The sequence below is a fragment of the Hypanus sabinus genome, chromosome 16 (assembly GCF_030144855.1).
Source record: "Hypanus sabinus isolate sHypSab1 chromosome 16, sHypSab1.hap1, whole genome shotgun sequence".
Classification (NCBI taxonomy): domain Eukaryota; kingdom Metazoa; phylum Chordata; class Chondrichthyes; order Myliobatiformes; family Dasyatidae; genus Hypanus; species Hypanus sabinus.
This window is the reverse complement of record NC_082721.1, coordinates 62,260,748-62,283,306: the sequence shown is the minus strand read 5'-3', so window position 1 is coordinate 62,283,306 and position 22,559 is coordinate 62,260,748. Positions and strand designations below refer to the sequence as shown.

At 40.9% G+C, this 22,559-nt stretch overlaps 1 protein-coding gene across 1 annotated transcript; it reads left to right on the top strand.

Annotated features, from left to right (window-relative positions):
- Positions 1-11,995: 11,995 nt before the first annotated feature.
- LOC132405848 (dynein light chain Tctex-type 5-like) lies at positions 11,996-22,088 on the top strand. Its single transcript, XM_059990843.1, has 4 exons — positions 11,996-12,132; positions 13,332-13,445; positions 13,532-13,594; positions 21,741-22,088. Exons 1-4 carry the CDS (start codon positions 12,034-12,036, stop codon positions 22,086-22,088), a joined length of 624 nt encoding a protein of 207 aa, XP_059846826.1. The 5' UTR covers positions 11,996-12,033.
- Positions 22,089-22,559: the final 471 nt, after the last annotated feature.

Below are 22,559 nucleotides of genomic sequence, written 5' to 3'. Positions count from 1 at the left end.
TTATATGAAGGTGTCGCTATAATTTTCCCTCTTAAGACCGTCTTCAGAGTATCCCATAAAATGGGAGGTGAAACCTCTCCATTATCATTAAATTTTAAGTAGAGACCAATTTCTTTTTTAATTTGTTCCTTAAAGTACGGATCATTGAGTAGACTTGAATTTAGTTTCCAAATAGTATTCTTTGGTTGTAGGTCAAAATTAGCAGATAAATATATAGGTGCATGGTCACTTACATCTTTTGTCCTAATTCCCCAGGTGTTTAATTTGTCTTTGTCTTTTCCAAATGTTATGAAATAGTCTATTCTTGTATATACAGAATGTGGAGCAGAATAATGAGTGTAATCCCTTCTGTCTGGGAAAAGGTCCCTCCATATATCAATTAAACCAACATCTTCAAAAAGTGCATTAACTTTCTTATGTAAAGATTTTGTTTCATAGGTTTTTCTATTGGAAAAGTCTAAGTTTGGTTGTAATTGTAAATTTAAGTCTCCCCAACATATCAGGAGACCTTCTGTTTCCGTTACCATCATATCAGTAATTTTCTGAAAGAAACCAATATCACTTTCAAAATTTAGCTTACTTGAGATAAGAATAGCAACTCCTCTCCTATGTCCTGATTTATATGAGGAGAAAAACAGATCAGTGAAGCCCATTCTCTTTAGTTTTTTATGCTCATTATCACTTAAATGAGTTTCCTGTAAATATACTACATGGGCTTGTTCTTTTTTCATTTTGGATAAAATTCTCTTACATTTGATTGGATTTTATAGCCCATTTACATTAAAAGAAATGAATTTTACCTTGTCCTTAGCCATCTGTATTTATCTGTTAATGTATCATTGAAATTAGAATAATTTCGATCTACTCCCTGAACAAATAAGAACAAAGAAACTCAAATAATAACAAAAATGGCAATGAACATATGATTCCAAGGCAGAGGTCTCTAGTAGGTGACCCTGTGTTGAGCTAGAGGAGATGTCTAGCTGTGGAGGATAACCCTTCCTACTTGTGAGTTAAGGGCCCCCATTGCAGTATTCATAAAAGTCAGTGAACAAATCCATTACACAGAAAAGATTTCCCTGTGTACTCCTATATATATATATATATATATATATATATATACATACACACAAACACAAATAAATATATATGCATACTGTTATGATCCCAGCCCCCTCCTTTGTGAGAATCGCAAGAGCACCCGTCGAAAGGGGGGAGGGTCAGTAGACCAAGTCGGAGAGAGAGAGAGAGACGTGCCAAATTGCAGGTACCACCAGGGATACAAAATAAAGACAACGGCGACTATTGTCTAATGGGGACCACGTCCACGTGAAAAGCCCTCGGGCAAGGTGGGCTGGTTGAGAGAGAGATTGCATCATCCCAACCTGATTGACACCTGCGACCCTGTGAGGAAGTATAAAGGAGAGTCTCAGGGGGACAGCGCCTTAGACGCACCAAGAAGACACAAGAGTGTTCCCGCAGCCGTGGGATGCCATTCTGAAGGAAGCCACGTGCGTTAGATTCCGGGATTGGAATCTGTGGCTGGAATCACAGAAAACCGCTTTAACTAACATCGGGGAGAGGAAACCAACACTCCCCTGATTTCATGGAAGATTCATCGAGACTCGGCAAGTTCTTTCTCTTCTCCCCCCTCCCCCCAATCTCTCTCTCTCGGATGCCCCACGTGAAACCCAGCGATTTTAAAAGGGCTGAGGCCGGCAGCCTTCTGAGTGACTTTTATATTTCCAATGGACAATCTATTAACCCCTAGACATCAGCAGAGCTCACTTCTAAATGATGATTATTAATATACCCGCGTTTTAGATTGAGTGTTGACAATGTGCACCCTCTGAATGTATGTATTAATCCTACTTTTGTGTCCCTTTACGAATAAAACGTTTGAAAATAGTGACATCAGACTTCAACGGACCTCTCTATCTTTGCTGGTAAGTTCTCCAGTTACGGGATTCGTAACAATACATATATACACACACAGATACATATATATATACGTACACACACACACACACACACACACACACACATTACACACATACACATACATGCACACACACACACACACACACACACACACACACACACACACACACACACACATATATATATATTTTCATTTTAGTGGGGAAAAAGGAGTAAGTGAGCGAATAAAGAATAACAACTAAGTAATATAATATCCGCATTATAATAAGTATTTCTCGAGATAGGTATATCACCGTGTACTTTTGCTTCTGTTTAGCTTCTCAACATTTTTAAAGTTAGCCAAACCTTATGGCTCTTCTGAAGGGGGTGAGGACTGTCTTTGGGAAACTCCCAGTCTCTTCCTGATATGTTTCTCTCAGCTTCCTCCCATCTCCTGCCTTCTCGTTTCTCACACTATCTCCCAGGCAGAGCGGGATAATTCCTCAGTCAGGCTTTCCCTTGTTTTGGTCATGCTGATGGGCAACCTTCGTGTCTGTAGTCGCCTCTTCCACTGTCTGGTACAACTGCATACTGTTGTCATAAAACACTCGAAGTTTAGCAGGGTACGTAGTTTGAAATCTAATCTTATTTTGCTTTAGTACTCGCTTTACTTCAGAGTATTCTTTGCGTTTCTGGAGGACTGCAGGGGGGGGTAATCTTGGTTGAAATATATTAATTTATCCTCTAAAAACACTCTCTCCTTGCCCCAGGCCCTTCGTAGAATCTCCGCCTTGGTGCTGTACCGAAGGAATTTAATTATAATTGAGCATGGCTTTCTATCATGGGTAGGTTTCGGAACAAACACGCAGTGCGCTCTTTCGACTTCCAGCTTCATAGCCGGGGGAAGCTCCAGTGCGTCCCACAGTAACTTTCTGACAAACTCCGTCATAGACGAGCCCTCCACTCCTTCGGGAACGTTGTAGATTCTGATATTTTTCTGCCATGATCTTCCCTCCAGGTCAAGCAGTTTACTTTCTTGGCGATGTATGATTTTTATTGTCTTGCTCAGTATCCGTTCCACATTTTGAACACAATCTTCCACCTTCTCAATGCAAGTCTTTGCCGCCACTATTATTTGATTAACGCTGGCGAGCTCTGACTTGATATCACGGAGCTGCTGCTTTATTTCTTTCTGGACCTCCATTATTTCTTTCAGGATTTCGAAGACATTCGCCGCTTCGTCTGAAGGAGGCCCAGCAGCCGCCTTGCTCACACGCGGTTGGGTCGGAGAGCTGCTCGCTGCACTCCTCTCGAACACAGGCTCCACAGTGTTGCTTTTTTTATTTCCATTTCTTCTCCCCATTCTTGCCCCTCTTTTCAGTTCAAATATTTTTCAAAAAATATTATATTTGACGGGTTAATGGGGCTTAATACGCGTTTTTCCGGAGGAGCTGGTGGCTTAAGCTGCCATTCTCGACAATGACATCACCGGAAAAAACCGACTCAGAACAATTCTCAACAAAATCTTTATTATGTGACTCATAAGACTGATTGTTCTATAATTTTCACAGTCAATAGTTCCAGGAATTTTTGGCAGTGTTATAAATATTGATTTCAAGAGATCGTCAGGCAATACACCAGACTCATATATGCCATTAAACAATTCAAAAAGAGTATCTATGCCCTGATCTTCTAGGGCTTGTATCATTTCCACTGAAATTTCATCAGGTCCAGTGGCTTTACCATGTTTAATGCTTTTCATTGATTTACTGTAGATTCCGGACTACAGAGCGCACCTGATTAAAAGCCGCACGCTCTAATTTTAGAAAGAAAATCAATTTTGTACTTGTACAAGCTGCACCGGATTTTAAGCTGCAGGTGTCCCACATTGTAATATGAGATATTTACACAGAAAGATATTACACGTGAGGATTTTTTAACTTTAAATTAAATCCGAATGGTAACATAAACAAATATATATTGCAAATGCTTTTTCTCGAACAGTGCCTGTAACACAGCTACTTTTAAATATACATACGTATCGGTAACACACAAATTACGTTGCGTATACTTTTTTACTGAACAGTGCACAAACAACATTCCAATATCTCCTAACAACTGGTAAAAAATATATATACTGCAGCCTACTAGGAAAAGTTATTGATCGCCTTCTTCATCTTCCTCCTGCGCACTAAAACCATCAAAGTCCTTCAGTGTCCGAATTGAACAACCTCAGGATCTCGTCACTCACTTCAGTCTCTTCGTTGTCGCTCTCACTTGAGCGCACGCGGTCCTCTTCATCACACAGCAGTCCAGCCTTTCGAAACACGCTGGTGATGGTGGATGTTGTGACACGGCTCCACACATTTAGGATCCACTGGCAGACTTGAGTTAAAGATGCTCTTTGCATGCGTCCTGTTTTGGTAAAGGATTTCTCGCCGCACGTCATCCAAGCCTTCCACTCAACGCGCAGCGCCGCTTTAAATGCCCGGTTCACGCTGATGTCCAGTGGCTGCAAATACTTCGTGGTGCCCCCAGGAATCACAGCTGGAATTGAGTTTGTACTTTTGATGGCAGCTTTCACTGAATTTTCATTGTCAGCCGCTTAAAAAATCACCATCGGTGGAAGCTTTAGTCCGGATGCTGTGCAGCTCAGAACACAAGTAAAATGCGTTCTCTCATGGCCACTTGTTTTCAGTGTGATGGACGAGTCACTTTTTTTATTAACAGTCCGAGTGAGAGGCAGGTCAAACGTCAAAGGTACTTCACCCATATTTATGATATCATCTGGCCCGATGAAATTCTCCGTTATCTTTGTTTGAGTGAATGTGCGGAAGTTAGCAAATTTTTCCTTGTGGTTGGAAGGAAGCTGCTGACACAGAGTCGTGCGTACCCTGACGGACAGGCCTTTTCGTCTCATAAATCTAAAACACCACGATGGCCCACCTCTAAAATCTTCGATTTTCATTTTGGTGGCGATTGCTTTAGACTTCAGTCTGATCTGCACGGTGGAAACACCGCGGCCGCCTGCTCTCTATGTGTTAACCCAGTCTTCAAGAAAGTTTTCAAGTTCGGGCCATCCGCTATGATTACCCCTGAAAGCTTTTGTTGTCTTTTTGCATTGACTCAGTTCTTCACGCTGGCGTCTCCACAGTCTCACCATCGATTCATTTATGCCAAGATTATGTGCAGCAGCTCGATTTCCTTCTTCAACCGCCAGATTGATCACCTTTAACTTAAAAGCTGCATCATATGCTTTTCTTCGAGTGTTTTCCATGTTGATGAGGGTGAGTACAAATGACTGATTTACAATAATTTAATTGTGAAAGTGCGCTTGATTTATCGTACAAATTCATTGGACCTCTGTGAACTACTCATCAATTTTATTGGTCTACTGTTACGAGGCAAAATGTTTTTGGCGGCATGAAAAAAAAACATGCATTAGCCGCACCGTAGTATAGGCCGCAGTGTTCAAAGCGTGGGAAAAAAGTAGCGGCTTATAGTCCGGAATTTACGGTAGTTATTTCTTAGTTGGTAATAGGTGGGCCAGAATTAGGGTGTTTGATATCTGGGGGTTCCCCTCTATTATCTTCAAAAAGCTGCTCTATATACTAAATCCACCTCTCACATACTTTATCTGGGTCTGTTAGTATGGATCCGTCTGCTGATCTTATGCATCCTGTACAGGAGGTTTTCTTAATTCCAGTAATTTCCTTAATTCTCTTGTGCATTTCTTTGCTGTTGTTAATATGGCCTTCTACTCCATTGCATTTTTGATTCAGCCGTTCTTCCTTTGCAATATTGCACAATTGTCTGGTCTGTCTGTCTAGCTCTCTGTATTACACTTCATTATTCTTCACTAATCTTCCTTGTTCCATCAGATCTAGAATTTCTTGGGTTATCCACCCCTTGTTGGTGTGTTGGATTTCTTGTACTGGGATTATCTCCTCTGCTGATTGCTGTATCGCATATTTAAATCTGTCCCAAATAGGTGTTGTTTCGTTTTTGTTGTGGTGTTCATCTACAGCTGTTTTGAATTGTTGCTTAAGTATGCTATCATTTTTAAGTTCTCCCAACATATACTTCTTTCTCTTTTTTCCATGTTTCAGTTTCTTTAATTTTGTTTTGATGGTAGCTATTACTGGATGGTGATCTGAACCACAGTCTGCTCCTGGGTAGGCTTTAGAATTTGTGATATTATTTCTAAAGCGTTCATTGATGGTAATGAAGTCTATTTGATTCCTTGTTAATCTAAGTACACAATCTACATGGATGGTTTTTATACCAAGTATTGGTCATCACCTGGTTGTTTCTGACACACCAATCAGTAAACCTTTCTCCATTTTAATTTTTCCCCCCTAATCCAAAAGGTTTTATCATGTTATCAACCCTTTCCTATCCAACTTTGGAGTTAAAATCTCCCGTGACTAGTTGTATATCCTGAGATTTACATTACTCATAAGCACTGTTGAGATCATCATAAAACTTGTTGATATCCTCTTCATCTACATCTTTTGTTAACCATATAAACCATATAACCATATAACAATTACAGCGCGGAAACAGGCCATCTCTGCCCTTCTAGTCTGTGCCGAACACTTACTCTCATCTAGTCTCACCGAACTGCACTCAGCCCATAACCCTCCATTCCTTTCCTGTCCATATATCTATCCAATTTTACTTTAAATGACAATATCAATTGTCAGCGCATAGGTTTGGATTATGCTAATGTTAAAAGGGTTACCCCTTAATTTAACTAAAAGCAGCCGGTCGGATATCGCCCAAAATCCCATAAGACATTTTGATACTTGTTTGTTTAAAATAATTCCAACTCCATACATAGGCTATTGACCTCCAGAATACATTATCAGAGAACTATTCTTAGTGAATTTGCCACTGTCGGTCCATCCATTTTCTGACAGGCCTAAGATATCAACTTCCAACCTTTTCATTTCATTTAATGTGTTGTCCAACTTTCCTTTCTGGTGAAGTGTACGGATGTTCCATGTTACTACCCTCAGCCTTTCCCTATTGCTTACTGTCTCCGGATGACAGTCTGTTGTCACCTGGAGCACATGATTACCCCTACAGAGCAAGGTGTTGTTCTCTTGATTAGAATCAACCCCATTCACGCTGTTACCTGGTTTCCTTCTTTTGTTTCTTTCCATGATTGACTAGGCAGAAATTTCAACAGTCATTTGCCGTTGCCCCAGTGCTCTTTTACCTCTACTGGTGTTCCCAAGTGGGAATTATACACTAGACGTCGCCCAACCTTTGCTGTCGTTAGACAATCCTCCACCAAAGCTTGGAAACCATCTCCCTGCTGCCGTGATTTTAGGTGACACCACAACCATTGGTCTGGTTATTTTTCTGGCGCCAAGCACTCGCCATAGACAGGGTGCACCCAGACCTAAGTCCTACGTGAAGGTGGAGTTGGCTTGGGTGGGAGAAGCTATATAATCGCTATTGGCATTTCCTGACATTTAGTCAGGACCAAACCACCCCATGCACCCCAAGTACACTTTGTAAATGCTAATCTCTAATCAGCAAACATGTGGCAGTGACTCAATGCATAAAAGCATGCAGACATGGTCAAGAGGTTCAGTAATTGTTCAGACCAACCATCAGAATGGGAAGAAATGGGATCTAAGTGACTTTAACTGTGGAGTGGTGGTTGGTGCCAGACAAGGTGGTTTGAGTCTCTCAGAAATTGCTGATCCCCCAGGATTTTCACACACAACAGTCTCTAGAGTTTACAAAGAATGGTGTAAAAAACAAAAAAAATCTAGTGAGTGGTACAAACATGAGAAAATCTGTAGGTGCTGGAAATCCAAAGCAATCCACACAAGATCCAGGAGGAACTCTGTAGTCCAGGAATCCTCTATGGAAATGAATAAACAGTCGATGTTTAGTGTCCAAAATATTGACTGTTTACGCTTTTCCATAAATACCGCCCAGTCTGCTGAGTTCCTCCAGCAACTTGTGTGTGTTAATCTAGTGAGTGGCTATTCTCTGGGTGAAAACAAGGTCAGAAAGAATGGTCAGACTGGTTAAAGCTGGCAGAAGGGTGAGAGTAAATCAAATAACCAAATGTTACATCAGTGGAGTGCAGAAGAGCTTCTCTAAATGCACAACACATTGAATCTAGAAGTGGATGGGCTACAGCAGCAGAAGACCATGAGCATACATTCTTTTTAAATCTTTTTATTAATTTTAAACAAACATAAATGAAACATGAATACAAAGTGTTTGAGAGTACATAATTAATAGTTTAAATAGACATTCATATAATAATAAAAATAGATAACCTCCCAAACTCATAACATTGATGAACAAAGAAATAAAAAGTAAAAAAAAGACCCCAGAGAAAAAAAAGAGAAGAAAAAAAAACACTAACCAACATGGGCCATTGAATAATATTACGTACATATACAGTAGTGCCAATAACTCCGAACCTCCATCCAATTAATTAAGGATAATATAAGTAAGGTTTAGGAAAAGACAATTCAACTCATGTGAAAATGTTGAATAAATGGTCTCCAAGTTTCTTCAAATTTAACTGAAGGGTCAAAAACAACACTTCTAATTTTTTTCTAAGCTCAAACAAGAAATGGTTTGAGAAAACCACTGAAATATAGTTGGAGGATTAATTTCTTTCCAATTCAATAGAATAGATCTTCTAGCCATTAGTATAACAAATGCAATCATTCGTCGAGATGAAGAGGATAGACAACTATTATCCACCATTGGTAAACCAAATATTGCAGTAAAAGGATGCGGTTGGATATTAATATTCAAAACTCTTGAAATAATACTGAAAATATCTTTCCAGTAATTTTGTAAACAAGGGGAAGACCAAAACATATGGGTTAATGAGACAACATCAAAATGACATCTGTCACAGGTTGAATTAACATGAGAATAAAATCGAGCAAGTTTATCCTTAGACATATGAGCTCTATGTACAACCTTAAATTGTATTAGGGCATATTTAGCACAAATAGAGGATGAATTAACTAATAGTAACATTTTCTCCCATTGCTCAGTGGATATAAGACAATGTTCTTCTTCCCATTCCTTCTTAATTTTTTCTGATACATCTGGCTGTATATTCATAATCATATTATAAATGACAGCTACTAAACCCTTTTGACAAGGATTCAGAGCTAAAAAATTTTCCGTAATGTCCAATGGACCTAGTTTTGGAAAAGACTGTAACTCATTATACAAAAAATTTCTAACTTGCAAATATCTAAAAAAATGAGTTTTAGGTAAATTATATTTATTAGATAACTGTTCAAAGGACATAATGCTATCATCTAAAAACAAATCACGAAAACATGTTATACCTTTTGTTTTCCATTAAAAAAAAGTTTGATCCATAAAGGAAGGCCGAAAAAAATAATTAGATACTATAGGGCATGATAGAATAAACTTATTCAAACCAAAAAATTTACGAAATTGAAACCAGATTCGCAATGTGTATTTGACTATAGGATTAGTTATTTGTTTATTCAATTTAGATAAAGAAAAAGGAAGTGAAGATCCTAAGATTGAAAACAACAAAAAATCTTGTACAGATTTACATTCCAAATTTACCCATTGTGGGCAGGCAGCTGTAGTCAATTCTTGTGTCCAAAATATTAAATATCGTATATTAACTGCCCAATAATAAAATCTCAAGTTTGGCAAAGCCAAACCACCTTCCTTCTTAGGCTTCTGTAAATATTTTTTGCCTAGTCTAGGATTTTTATTCTGCCAAAGATAAGAAGATATTTTGGAGTCAATAATATCAAAAAAAGATTTAGGAATAAAAATTGGTAATGCTTGAAATAAATGTAAGAATTTGGGTAATATCATCATCTTAATAGCATTAATTCTACCAACCAATGACAAAGATAGTGGAGACCACCTAGTAGCAAGTTGCTTAATCTGGTCAATTAAAGGTAAAAAGTTAGCTTTAAATAAATCTTTGTGTTTTTTAGTAATTTTAATACCTAAGTAAGTAAAATAATCTGTAACAACCTTAAATGGTAAACGTTTATAAATTGAAACTTGCATATTTAATGGAAATAGTTCACTCTTGTTAAAATTCAATTTATAACCAGAAAAGTTACTAAACTGATCAAACAAAGACAAAATAGCAGGAATAGATCTTTCAGGGTCAGATATGTATAGTAACAAATCATCAGCATATAATGATAACTTATACGTCCCCTCCCCACGAGTAATACCAAAAATATTAGGTGATTCACAAATAGCTATAGCCAAAGGTTCTAGAGCGATGTCAAATAGTAAAGGACTTAAAGGACAACCTTGCCTTGTATCACGAAATAACTGAAAAAAAGGGGATCTTTGATTATTGGTAAAAACCGAAGCCAAGGGTTTCTGGTATATTAATTTAATCCATGATATAAATTTTGAACTGAAATTAAAATGCTGCATCGTGTTGAATAAATATGGCCATTCAACTCTATCAAATGCTTTTTCAGCATCTAGAGAAATGACATGTTCTGGTATTTTGGGTGAGGAAGTGTAAATCATATTTATTAATTTTCTAATGTTAAAAGATGAATAGCGATTTTTAATAAATCCAGTCTGATCTTCAGAAATGATTCGAGGTAATATATTTTCTAATATAGTAGCCAAAATTTTACTAAAAATCTTAAAATCTGTGTTCAGCAAGGATATAGGCCGATAGGACGCACACTCAATAGGGTCTTTATCTTTTTTAAGAATTAAAGAAATAGAAGCTTCATAAAAAGATTGTGGCAATTTGCCTATAATTAATGCATCTTTAAAAATTTTACAAAGCCAAGGAGAAAGTATAGAGGAAAAAGATTTTAAAAATTCTGCAGAATAACCATCTGGACCAGAAGCTTTACCGGAATTCAATGAAAATAATAGCCTTTTTTATTTCATTTTCCGTGATAGGTGTATCTAAAAATACATTATCCTCTGTTGTTAATTTTGGAATATTCAATTTCCTTAAAAATTCATTTATTATAGAAGAATCCTCAGCAAATTCTGATTGTTATAGGGAATTATAAAAATCTTGAAAGGTTTTATTTATCTCTTTATGGTCGATCGTTAGAGTACCATCTTGTTTACGAATCCTAGTAATCTGTCGCTTAGCCGAAGCAGTTTTCAATTGATTAGCCAATAATTTACCAGACTTATCTCCATACACATAAAACTGAGTTCTAGATTTAAATAACTGATTTTCAATCGAAGAGGATAATAACAAATTATGTTCCATTTGGAGTTCCACTCTTTCTTTATAGAGTTCTTTGCTAGGAGTCACTGAGTAAATCCTATCAATTGCTTTGATTTTATCAACCAATGTTAATATTTTAGAATTAGTTCATTTCCTAACTCCATCAGAGTATGAAATAATCTGCCCACGAATAAAGGCTTTAAAAGTGTCCCATAAAATTCCACTAGAGATCTCTGCTGTAGAATTTGTTGAGAAAAACAAATCAATTTGTTATTTGACAAAATTGACAAAGTCTGAGTCCTGCAATAAAATAGAGTTAAACCTCCAAGATTTAACATTAGTAAGTGAGTCCATTATCTTAATAGATAACTTCAAAGGTGCATGATCAGAAATGGTAATAGAGTCATATTTACAATCGATAACATCTGTAAGCAAACGGTGATCAATGAAAAAGTAATCAATTCTTGAGTAATTGTGATAAACATGAGAAAAGTATGAAAACTCTTTGTCATTGGGGTGTAGAAAACGCCAAATTTCAAAAATTGCTGAATCAGTCATAAAGGAGTTGATAAGAGAAACCGATTTATTTGGAAGAACTTGGGTGGGCTTGGATCTGGAGCATACACTCAGTGGTCACTTTGATAGGTACAGGAGGTGTAATTCTTTATTCTTCAAATTTGTTGAATGGTGTTTTTTGTTGCAACCTGAACAACACACTACAGCAAATTCCTAATATATGTCAATATATTTGGTGAATAAAGTTGTTCCTTTGCATAAGATGGTGATATTAACTTGATTCTGATTTTATGACGAAGATACCAAAGCCATTGCAGAGCAAGGGAATAGAGAAGTGGATCACTGAACCAAGGTTTTGAGGGCCTTACGTACATCTCAATATGGACAGCAGAGGGCAGAGTCTGGTTGCTGCCAGAGCCACAGAGAAGAAGGTGTTGGTGTCCACTAAAGCAAGAGCCAATGACAAAACTGCCCCAGAGGTAAGGCATGGGACAGCAAAGACATGCTAACATAACGTGGTGGAAGTTTTTCTTGTTTTGGCTTCATGTTTGACCCTCCCCTCCCCCAGCCTGTTCCCTATCTATTACCTCAGAATCTGAATTACACAGTAAACACTTCAAACAGCTTTTATAATTCTGTTTACTTTGCAAATATTTGCTGGTATTCAGGCATTTATGAGCAGTTTATTCCATATCTGAACTTTTGGCATTATTTTTATATAATTCTTTATAATTCTTGAATGTTGTTTTTTTTTGTTGCATATTGGTCAAGTTCCTAATGCATGCAAATATATATGATGAATGAAATTGATCCATGATCGTTGTTTGTTGTCACATGTACTGAGATCGAGAGAAAAACCACTCCATCCAGGACTTTCGGTATTCGGTAGGTGTGCAGCCATAAACTTATTCAGTACATTCTCGGCCTTACCGTGTGCATCATCAGTACAATTCCTCTGTCCTCCAAGCGTCCCAAAATATAACAAACCTTTCTGTTTCTGGACTACTGAACTATTTCATGATCATATGCCAGAACCAGCTGATATCTTACAGCATATCCTTTGGAAACAGAGAGTAGTGGACTCAGGCAGTTAAGTCACAAGTACCACTTGTATCTCAGAAAGGCAACGTCCAACATCAGGGACCCCCTTATCCGGGCTGTGTCCTCTTCTTGATATTGCCACCTTGGTATTGCCATCAAGCAGAAGCTTGAAGACCCACACCTCAAAGTTCAACAACAACTTCTTCCACACTGCCATCAAGAAGGACGTACAGGAGCATGAAGACTGAGACCTTAAGCTTCAACAACAGCTTCTTCCCCATAGCCATCAGGGCTTTGTACCAACCTGAAAGCTCTAACTTTATCTCAAACTGCAGTTCTTTTCTTTTCCCTCAACTCACACTGGCATCATTTACTTTGATGTTTATTTTTTCATGATTAAGTTATATATAATTAATTGTTATTTAAGTTTATGTTAACTTATGCTTGCCATGGTTGTAGTGTGCTATGTTGCTGCTGCTAAAAATGAACTTTCATAGCATTTACACCATGTGTCTTCCTTGCCATTGACTATAAGGTTGAACCTGAACCCCCATTTCAAACAGGGTCCAGCGGGAAGCACTCTCTTGACCAGGGTGATATAAACACTGTCTGTTTAATCTCATCTATTTGTTTGCAGCCTCGAGCGGTGAAAGGGAAAAGTTCAATGGGAAACATTTTAAATGGGGCACCACCTCCCTCTTTCACTATCAGTGGACTTCTCATTGCCTGGAGACTGACAAAGAATCTGAAGGTGACTAAGAATGTTGTTCCAGTAGAAAAGAATTTGAGGTTTAAGAGGAGGAAATAAATAACCAAATTCTGTCTTTATCTTGGAAGGAAAGAACGGCATTGAAGATAGCTGCCAAGAAACCAGTTGTCACCAAGATTGTAAATGAAAAGGTCAGGTTTTTAAAGGCCAGAGAGCCTCTTTCTACTTCTAATTCTTCTAGAAATAGGCCCTTCAGCACACACATCCACAGTGACAGTTACACCCATCCACTACATCCTTAGCCTTCAATGCTTTCACAGTTTGGGTGACATCTGGATATTGGCAGCTGGGAGCTTAACATCTGAGGAAACACATTGTATCAAAATGATAAAACACGAGGAAATCTGCAGATGCTGGAAATTCAAACAACACACACAAGTGAGTCCTGACGAAGGGTCTCGGCCCGAAACGTCGACAGCGCTTCTCCTATAGATGCTGCCTGGCCTGCTGTGTTCCACCAGCATCTTGTGTGTGTTATATCAAAATGATAGGCAGGTAGGCAGACAGGGTGGTGCGGCTCTGCTGGTAAATCAAATCATTAGAACGAGGTGACATGGAGTTGGAAAGTGTTGAATTGTTATGGGTAGAGCTAAGGAACTGCAAGGATAAAAAGATCCTGATGGGAAGTACATACGGATCCCCAAACCGTATTAAGAATGTGGTCTACAGACTGCAATGGGTGTCAAAAGGGCAATGTTACAATAGTCATGGGGGATTTCAATATGGAGATGGATTCGGGAAATTAGGTTGGTACTGGATCCGAAGAGGGAGAATTTCTAGAATGACTTTTTTGAACAGATCATGGTTGAGCCTACTAGGGAATCAGCTATTCTGGATTGGGAGTTGTGCGATGAACTGGATTAGAGAGTATAAGGTCCCTTAGGGGAGGTGATCATAATAAAATAGAACTCACCTGCAATTTGAGAAGCTAAAGTCAGATGTATCAGTGTTTTAGTAGAGTAAAGGGAATTACAGAGGCATGAGAGAGGAGCTGGCCAAAATTTATTGGAAAAGAATACTGGCATCAGCAGAGAAGCAATGGCTGGAATTTCTGGAAGAAATTTGGAAGGCACAGTGTATGTATGTCCCAAAGAGCAAGAAGTATTCTGAAGGCAAGATGACACAACTGTTGCTAACAAGAGAAGTCAAAGCCAGCATAAAAGCCACAGAGGGGGCATATAACAGAACAAAAACTATTGGGAAGTTAGAAGATTGGGAAGCTTTTAAAAATCTAAAGAAAGCAACTAAAGAGTTATAAAGAAGGAAAAGAAGGAATATGAAGGTAAACTAGTCAATAATATTAAAGAGGAACCAAAATTTTCTTCAGATGCATAAAGTATCTGAAGAGGTGAGAGTGGATATCGGACATCTGGAAAATGATATTGGAGAAGCAGTAATGGGGTCAAGAAAATGGTGAATGAATTGAATAAGTATTTTGCATCATTCTTCACCCTACAAGACACTAGCAGTATGCCAGAAGTTTGAGAGTGTCAGGGGGCAGAAGTGTGTGGAGTTGCCATTACTTGAGAGAAGACTCTTGGGAAACTGAAAGGTCTGAAGGTAGATAAGTCACCTGGACCAGATGGTCTACACCCCAGTGTTCTGAAATAGGAAGCTGAAGAGATTGTAGAGGAAATAGTAATGAACCTTCAAGTGTTGATTGATTCTGGCCTGGTTCCAGAGGAATGAAAATTTGCATATGTCACTCCATTCTTTAAGAAGGGAGAAAGGCAGAAGAAAGGAATGGAATAAAGGGAATAGTAGAGGCATGAGAGAGGAGCTTGCCCAGGTGGATTGAAGGAGGATACTGGCAGGGATGACGGCAGAGCAAAGATGACTGAAGTTTCTGGGAATAGTTCACAAGGCACAGGATAGATCTGTCCCACAGAAGAAGGTGTTCTCAATGGCAGGGGTAGGCAACCAAGCATAAAGGCCAAGGAAAGGGCATATAAGGTAGCAAAAGTGAGTGGGAAGTTGTATAATTGGGAAGCTTTTAAAATCTAACAAAAGGCAACCAAAAAAGCTGTAAGAAAGGAAAAGATGAAATGTGAGAGCAAACTAGCCAATAATATAAAGCAGGCAACTAAAAGTTTTTTTTCAGTTATATAAAGAATCAGAGGGAGCTGAGAGTTGATATTAAACCACTGGAAAATGATGTTGGTAAGGTAGTAATGGGGGACAAAGAAATGGCAGATGAACTTAATAAGTACTTTGCATCAGTCTTCACTGTGGAAGACACTAGCAGTGTACCAGAGGTCTGTGAGTGTCGGGGAGCAGGAGAGAGTGCCATTGCTATTACTAAGGAAAAAGTGCTAGGCAACCTGAAAGGTTTTAAGGTGGATAAGCCCCCGGACCAGATGGACTACATTCCAGAGTACTGAGGGAGGCTGCTGAAGAGATAACGGACGTATTGGTCATGCGCTTTCAAGAATCACTTGATTCTGGCATGCTCGGAGGACTGGAAGATTGCAAATGTCATGCCACTCTTTAAGAAGGAAGCAAGCCAAAAGAAAGGAAATTATAGGCTATTTAGCCTAACCTTAGTGGTTGGGAAAGTGTTGGAGTCTATTATTAAGGATAATGTTTCGGGATATTTGGAGACTAATGACAAAAAGTTGGTTTCTGTGAAGGGGAATCTTGCCTGGCAAACCTGTTAGAGTTCTTCAAGGAAGTAACAAGCAGAGTGGACAAAAGAGAGGCAGTGGATGCCATTTACTTGATTTTCAGAAGGCATTTGATAAGGTGCCACACATGAGGCTACCTAACAAGATAAAATCCTACGGGATTACAGGAAATATACTGGCATGGATAGAGGAATGGCTGACAGGCAGGAGGTAGCAAATGGGAATAAAAGGGGACTTTTCTGGTTGGCTACCAGTGACTAGTGATGTTCCTCATGGGGTCAGTGTTGGGACTGCAACATTTTACGCTGTTTATCAGTTCTTTGGATAATGGAATTGATGGTTTTGTGGCAAAGTTTGCAGATATTATGAAGATAGGTGGGAGGGGTAGGTGGTGTCGAGGAAGCAATGCGATTGCAGCAGGATTTAGACAAACTGGAAGAATGGGCAAAAAAGTGGCAGATGGAATACAGTGTTGTGAAATATATGATAATGCATTTTGATAAAAGGACAATAGTGCTGGCTATTTTCTAAATTGTGAGAAGTTTCAAACATCATAGGTGCAGAGGGACTCGTGCAAGACTCCCAGAAGGTTAGTTTACGGGTTGAGTCTGTGGTAAAGAAGGCAATTGCAATATTGGCACTTACTTCAAGGGGAATAGAAAATAAAAGCAAAGAGATAATGCTGAGGCTTTGTAACAGTGGTCCCCACCCACCAGGACGCAGACCGGTACTAGGCCACAAAGCATGTGCTACCGGGCCGTGATATGAAACGATATGCACCTTTCCTCATTCCCTGTCACGCTCACTGTTGAACTTGAACCACACGAGGTCATCAGTCACCTAAACGCAGTGATTCCCTCGCGCCAGGGATCACTGGTTGGCCTCAGGTAACCGGCTGCCTCGTGCGACCAGCAGGAAGTGCTGTTGCTACTGGCTTGGAGCACAGGCAGATGGGCGCTGCCTCTAAACCTGTCTACCACACTGGATGTTCGTGGGGAACCGGGTGGTAAAATATTCACAGACGACCTAATCCAGGCTCAGGGTTTCGTAAGTAGCAGAGCAGCTACCTCGCTGCGATCTACTGAAAGTCATCCCTCGAGACAAACTTCTGTCGGCCGATAGATCCTGCCTACCTACGGGGGGAGGTGGGCACACACCCTGTCACACTCCTCCTCGCTGTCCGGACTGCGACCGTCGCGGCCCCAGCACAGGGACCTGCAGCCCTTACCTTGTCCTCTCACCCCATCCACGACCAGCCGCACCTGGCCAAGGCATCTGGTGCAGGCAGGAGGCTGGAGTTGGGGCCCAGAGGCTGTCTAATTAGACAATGAAGCCCTCAAAACTGCTTCTGTACCCTGAGTCCAAGCTCCCTGCACTTAAAGACAAACCTGTTGAGTTTTTTGAGTGGAGAAAACATGAGCAAGCGAGACAGAAGCCTAGTGCTGATAGCCACGAAAACTAAATTGCAGAATAGACTGGACATAAGGAACCTCCTTTGAGTATCACTGTATTCTGGTTGTGACTAACACCAACCCCCACCCCCCACCCACCCCGTCAGCTGGTCCGCAAGAATATTGTCAATATTAAACCGGTCCGCAGTGCAAAAAAGGTTGGTGACCCCTCCTTTGTAAGGAGGCCACACTTGGAGTATTGTCAACAGTTCTGGGCCCCATATCCCAGAAAGGATGTGTTATCACTGCAGAGAGTCCAGAAGAGGTTCACAAGGATGATTCCAGGAGTGAAGGGGTTAACATACAAGGAGCATTTGGCTGTTTTGCATCTGTCTTCACTGGAATTTAGAAGCATGTCAAGGGAGCTCATTGAAACCTACCAAATGTTGAAATGATTAGGCAGGGTGTGTCAGGAATGGGGCCAGATGGACCCAAACGCAGGACGCAGACACTGAAGTACTGGGGGAGGACAGGATGGGGATGCCATGACATTTAAGGGTAGAGCTGGGGTTCAGGTAGATAGAGTGTCAGGCAGGCGGAGCAGAGCGGGCTCCCGGAGTTCGGGCAGGCAATCAGGCAGGCAGGTCCAGGTGGCTCGGTAAGCTGGCGGAGAGCCCTCCCTGGGTGAGCTGCATGTATCCCAGGTAGGGCCACCTCCCAGGCAGAAACACCGGAGGCCTGGACACGACACGGACCCCTAGGTGGATGCGGGGCACAATCCCAGAGTTCGGGCGGAAGAGGAGGACGGAGCAGAACCACCGCCGGGCAGTGGCAGGTCGGCCAGACTTTGCCCGACAGAGGCAAAGGGTAGGAACAGGCATAGGTCCAGGGTGACCAACACAACAGCCATGATAACAGGAAAATCGGGAAAAGGCCGGCAGACAGCGTGACCGCGCGAACAAAACAAACAAGCGGAGAAGCCTGACCAGCGCATGGGATGAAAGGTGGGGGAGAGGACCAACCTGGCAGTACTGGTACAGGCAGAGAAGCATGATGAGGAGTAGATCTGAGCTCGGGCAGGATCACAGAATGCAGGGAAGAGTTCGGAGCCAGCAGGGAAACAGAACAAAACAACCACCCACCTGGTCCCGGTCCCAAGGCCCCTTATAAACACCTGCAGCTCAATGAGTTACAGGTGTGTCTCCTTGAGCCAGGAGGGTCCTAACTAGATCATCGGTGACGGGGCGGGCAACTGCAGGACCCGGAGTCTGGAGCCCTCGGACCGGATTGAGACCTGGAATGCGGATTTTGGACTGGACCGGACCCTTACAGGGTTGGTGTGGAAAGGATGTTTTATGTGGTTGGGGTATCCTGAACTAGAGGGCACAGCCTCAAAATTGAGGGGGCAACCTTTTAGAATGGAGGTAGGAGGAATTTTTTAGCCAGAGAGTGGTGAATCTGTGGAATGCTGTGCGGCAGGCTAGTGGAGGCCAAGTCTATGTGTATATTTAAGCCAGAAGTTGATATTTTCCTGATTGGTTGGACTATCAAAGGATATGGCAAGAAGGCAGGTGTATGGTGTTGAGTGGGATCCAGGATTGCCATTATGGAATGGCAGAGCAGGCTTGATGGGCTGAATGGCCTAATTCTGCTCCTATGTCTTATGGCCTTAAAGGAAATGATAGGCCAGTTAGTCTGACCTCAGTGGTTGGGAAGATGTTGGAGTCATTTGTTAAGGATGTGGTTATGGGATACTTGAACACGCATGATAAAATAGGCCACAGTCTCCTTAAGGGAAAATCCTGCCTGATAAACCTGTTGGAATTCTTTGAAGAAATAACAAGCAGAATAGACAAAGGTGGATGTTGTGTTGGATTTTCAAAAGGCCTTTGACAAGGTGCCACACATGAGGCTGTTTAACAAGAGCCCATGGTATTACAGGAAAGATTCTAGCATGGATAAAGCAGTGGCTGATTGCAGGAGGCAAAGACTGGGAATAAAAGGAACCTTTTCCGGTTGGCTGGTGTTCCACAGCCGCCTATGTTGTGAACGCTTCTTTTAAAATTGTATGTCAACGACTTGGATGTCAGAATTGGTGGCTTTGCAGCAAAATTCGTGGACAATACGAAGATAGGGGAGGAACGGGTAGCTTTGAGGAAGTAGGGAGGCAACAGAAGGGCTTATGCAGATTAGGAGAATGGGTAAAGAAGTGGCAGATAGAATACAATGCCCGGAAGTGTATGGTCATGCACTTTGGTAGAAGAAATAAAAGGGTAGACTATTTTCTAAATGGAGGGTAAGTTTAAAAATCTGAGATGCAAAAGGACTTGGGAGTCCTTATGCAGGATTTCTTACAGGTTGAGTCTGTGGTGACTCATGAATGCATACCATGGTTGCATTCATTTCGAGAGGACTAGAATATAAAAGCAAGGATGTAATGTTAAGGCTTTATAAAGCACCAGCGAGGCCTCACTTGGAGTATTGAGAGCAGTTTTGGGCCCCTTATCTAATGCAGGATGTGTTGACATTTGAGAGGAAATGATTTTGGGATTGAAAGGCTTGTCATTTGAAGAGTGTTTGATGCTCTTGGCCTGTACTCACTGAAATTCAGAAGAATGAGAGGTGACCTCATTGAAACCTATTACACGTTGAAAGGCCTCGATAGAGTGGATGTGGAGAGGATGTTTCTTATGGTCTTAAGGACAGGCGGGAAGGCATAGGTGGTGGTGTGGCTCTATGGGTAAGAGATGGAACTACATCTTTAGAAAGAGGTGACGTAGGGTTAAAGAATGTCAAATCTTTGTGGGTGGAGTTAAGAAACTGCAAGGGTAAAAAAAGCCATTATGGGAATTATATATAGGTCTCCAAATAGTAGCCAAGATGTGGGAGTGAAATTGAAAAGGGTTCTAGAAAAGAATGTTATAAGAGTAATGGCACAATTATAAAGGGGGACTTCAATATGTAAGGGGATTGGGTAAATCAGGTTGGTGTCAGATCGTAAGAGAGTGAGTTTGTGGAATGCCTATGAGATGGCTTTTTAGAGCAGTTTGTGGTTGAGCCTAGTAGGGGAAAGGCGATCTTAGATTGTGTAATAACCTGGATCTTATTAGTCAGCTTAACATAAAGGAACCCTGAGGAGGCAGTGATTATAATATGATTGAATTCATACTGCAATTTGAGAGGGAGAAGCGTAAGTCACATGTATCAGTATCGCAATGGAATAAAGGGAATTAGAGAGGAATGAGAGAGGAGCTTGCCCAGGTGGATTGGAGAGGGATACTGGCGGGGATGACAGCAGAACAAAGGTAGCTGAAGTTTCTGGGTATAGTTCACAAAGCGCAGGATTGATTTGTCCCACAGAAGAAGTTGTTCTCAAACATCAGGTGTTGGCAGCTGTGGCTGACAAGGGAAGTTAAGGAAGTTAAGCCAAGGAAAGGGCATACTGTAAAAGGTAGCAAAAGTGAGTGGGAAGTTGGATGATTGGGAAGCTTTTGAAAACTAAAAAAGCTATAAGAAGGGAAAAGATGACATATGAGGACAAACTAGCCAATTATATAAAGCAGGATACTGCAAGTTTTTTTTTCCAGTTAAATACAGAATAAAAAGGAGGTGAGAGTTGATATTGGACTACTAGAAAATGATGTTGGTGAGGTAGCAATAGAGGACAAAGAAATGGCAGATGAACTTAATAAGTACTTTGCTTCAGTCTTCACTGTGGAAGACACTAGCTGTATGTCAGAGGTCCGTGAGTGTCAGGGAGCAGGAGTGAAAGCCATTTCTATTACAAAGGAAAAAGTGCTAGGCAAACTCAAAGGTCTTAAGGTGGGTAAGTCACCTGGACCAGATGGACTAAATCCCAGAATCTGGAAGGAGGTTGCTGAAGAGATAACAGATGCATTGGTCACAATCTTTCAACAACCACTTGATTTTGGCACAGTCCTGGAGGACTGGAAAATTGCAACTGTAACTTCTCTCGTTACGAAGGGAGGAAAGCTAAAGAGAGGAATTTGTAGGGGAAGCAGTATGAAGTAAGAAGCTGGGAGTGAGAAAAGCTATTCCTCCCCCAGAAGGTTAACTTGATTGACTATTCTAATTAGTTCCCCCCACCCCCTCTATCTATGACCCCTTCACTGCACTGCAAAAACTTCAAACCAGTTCTCTGGTGCTGTAAAGTGATATGTTGTCATGCTGTCTGTATAATTACAGAATTGCCAGGGCACAGTGAAGACTTATCCCCTTAAAACTGTTTCTTCCAATTCTAGGTACCACCTTTTCCCTCAAACCCCCCTCAGAAATTCTCCACCTCCCCTGTCCAGAAGTTCCTGGAAGAGTATCTACCCAGTAAGCTCAACATCATCTCCTATGATCCTGACATTGCCAGAAGGCTCACGGTAGAAATGAGCAACAAAATCAAGGAGTTTGCCAAGGGGAGACTGCCGCCCAGGTACAAGTTGGTGTGCATCGTGACGGTGGGCGAGAGGTGCCAGGAGGATGCCCTTTTGACCAGCCGTGCCCTCTGGGACACCAATGCTGACACATTTGTCTCCCACAGTTATGAGAACAGGACCATGTTCTGTGTTGCCAGCATCTTTGCTTTGTACTGTGAGTGAGGGGTTCTCAGGCTGGTTATACTGGATAGCAGAGTGCATTTTTCAGAGGTGTTTTCCTTGTTGATAGCTGATCTAACTGTGCTTAAGAGTAAATAAGAGAGAAACTAATTCACCTGGTAAAATTATCCAGAATAAGTAAATGTAAGAGGACATGCCCTCTTCTCTACCATCAATATGGAAATACATGGATAGGAGGAGATTAAGAGGACTGTGGACCAACTGTGGGCAGGTGGGATCATTCAACATTTTAGGAACACTTGAGTTGCCTGAATTATAGGGAAAGATAAAGTAGACAAAACAACAAATGTCCACGATAATAATTCTGATAATTACATTTTTTTAATATTTTAAAATTTAAACCCGGTGGATGAACATGAGGAGGGGTAATAGGCTGATGAACAGAGAGGAGGGAGAGAGTGGTAATTGTGACAGAAGCTGGGGGGTAATGGGTGGAGGTGACAAAGGGCTAAA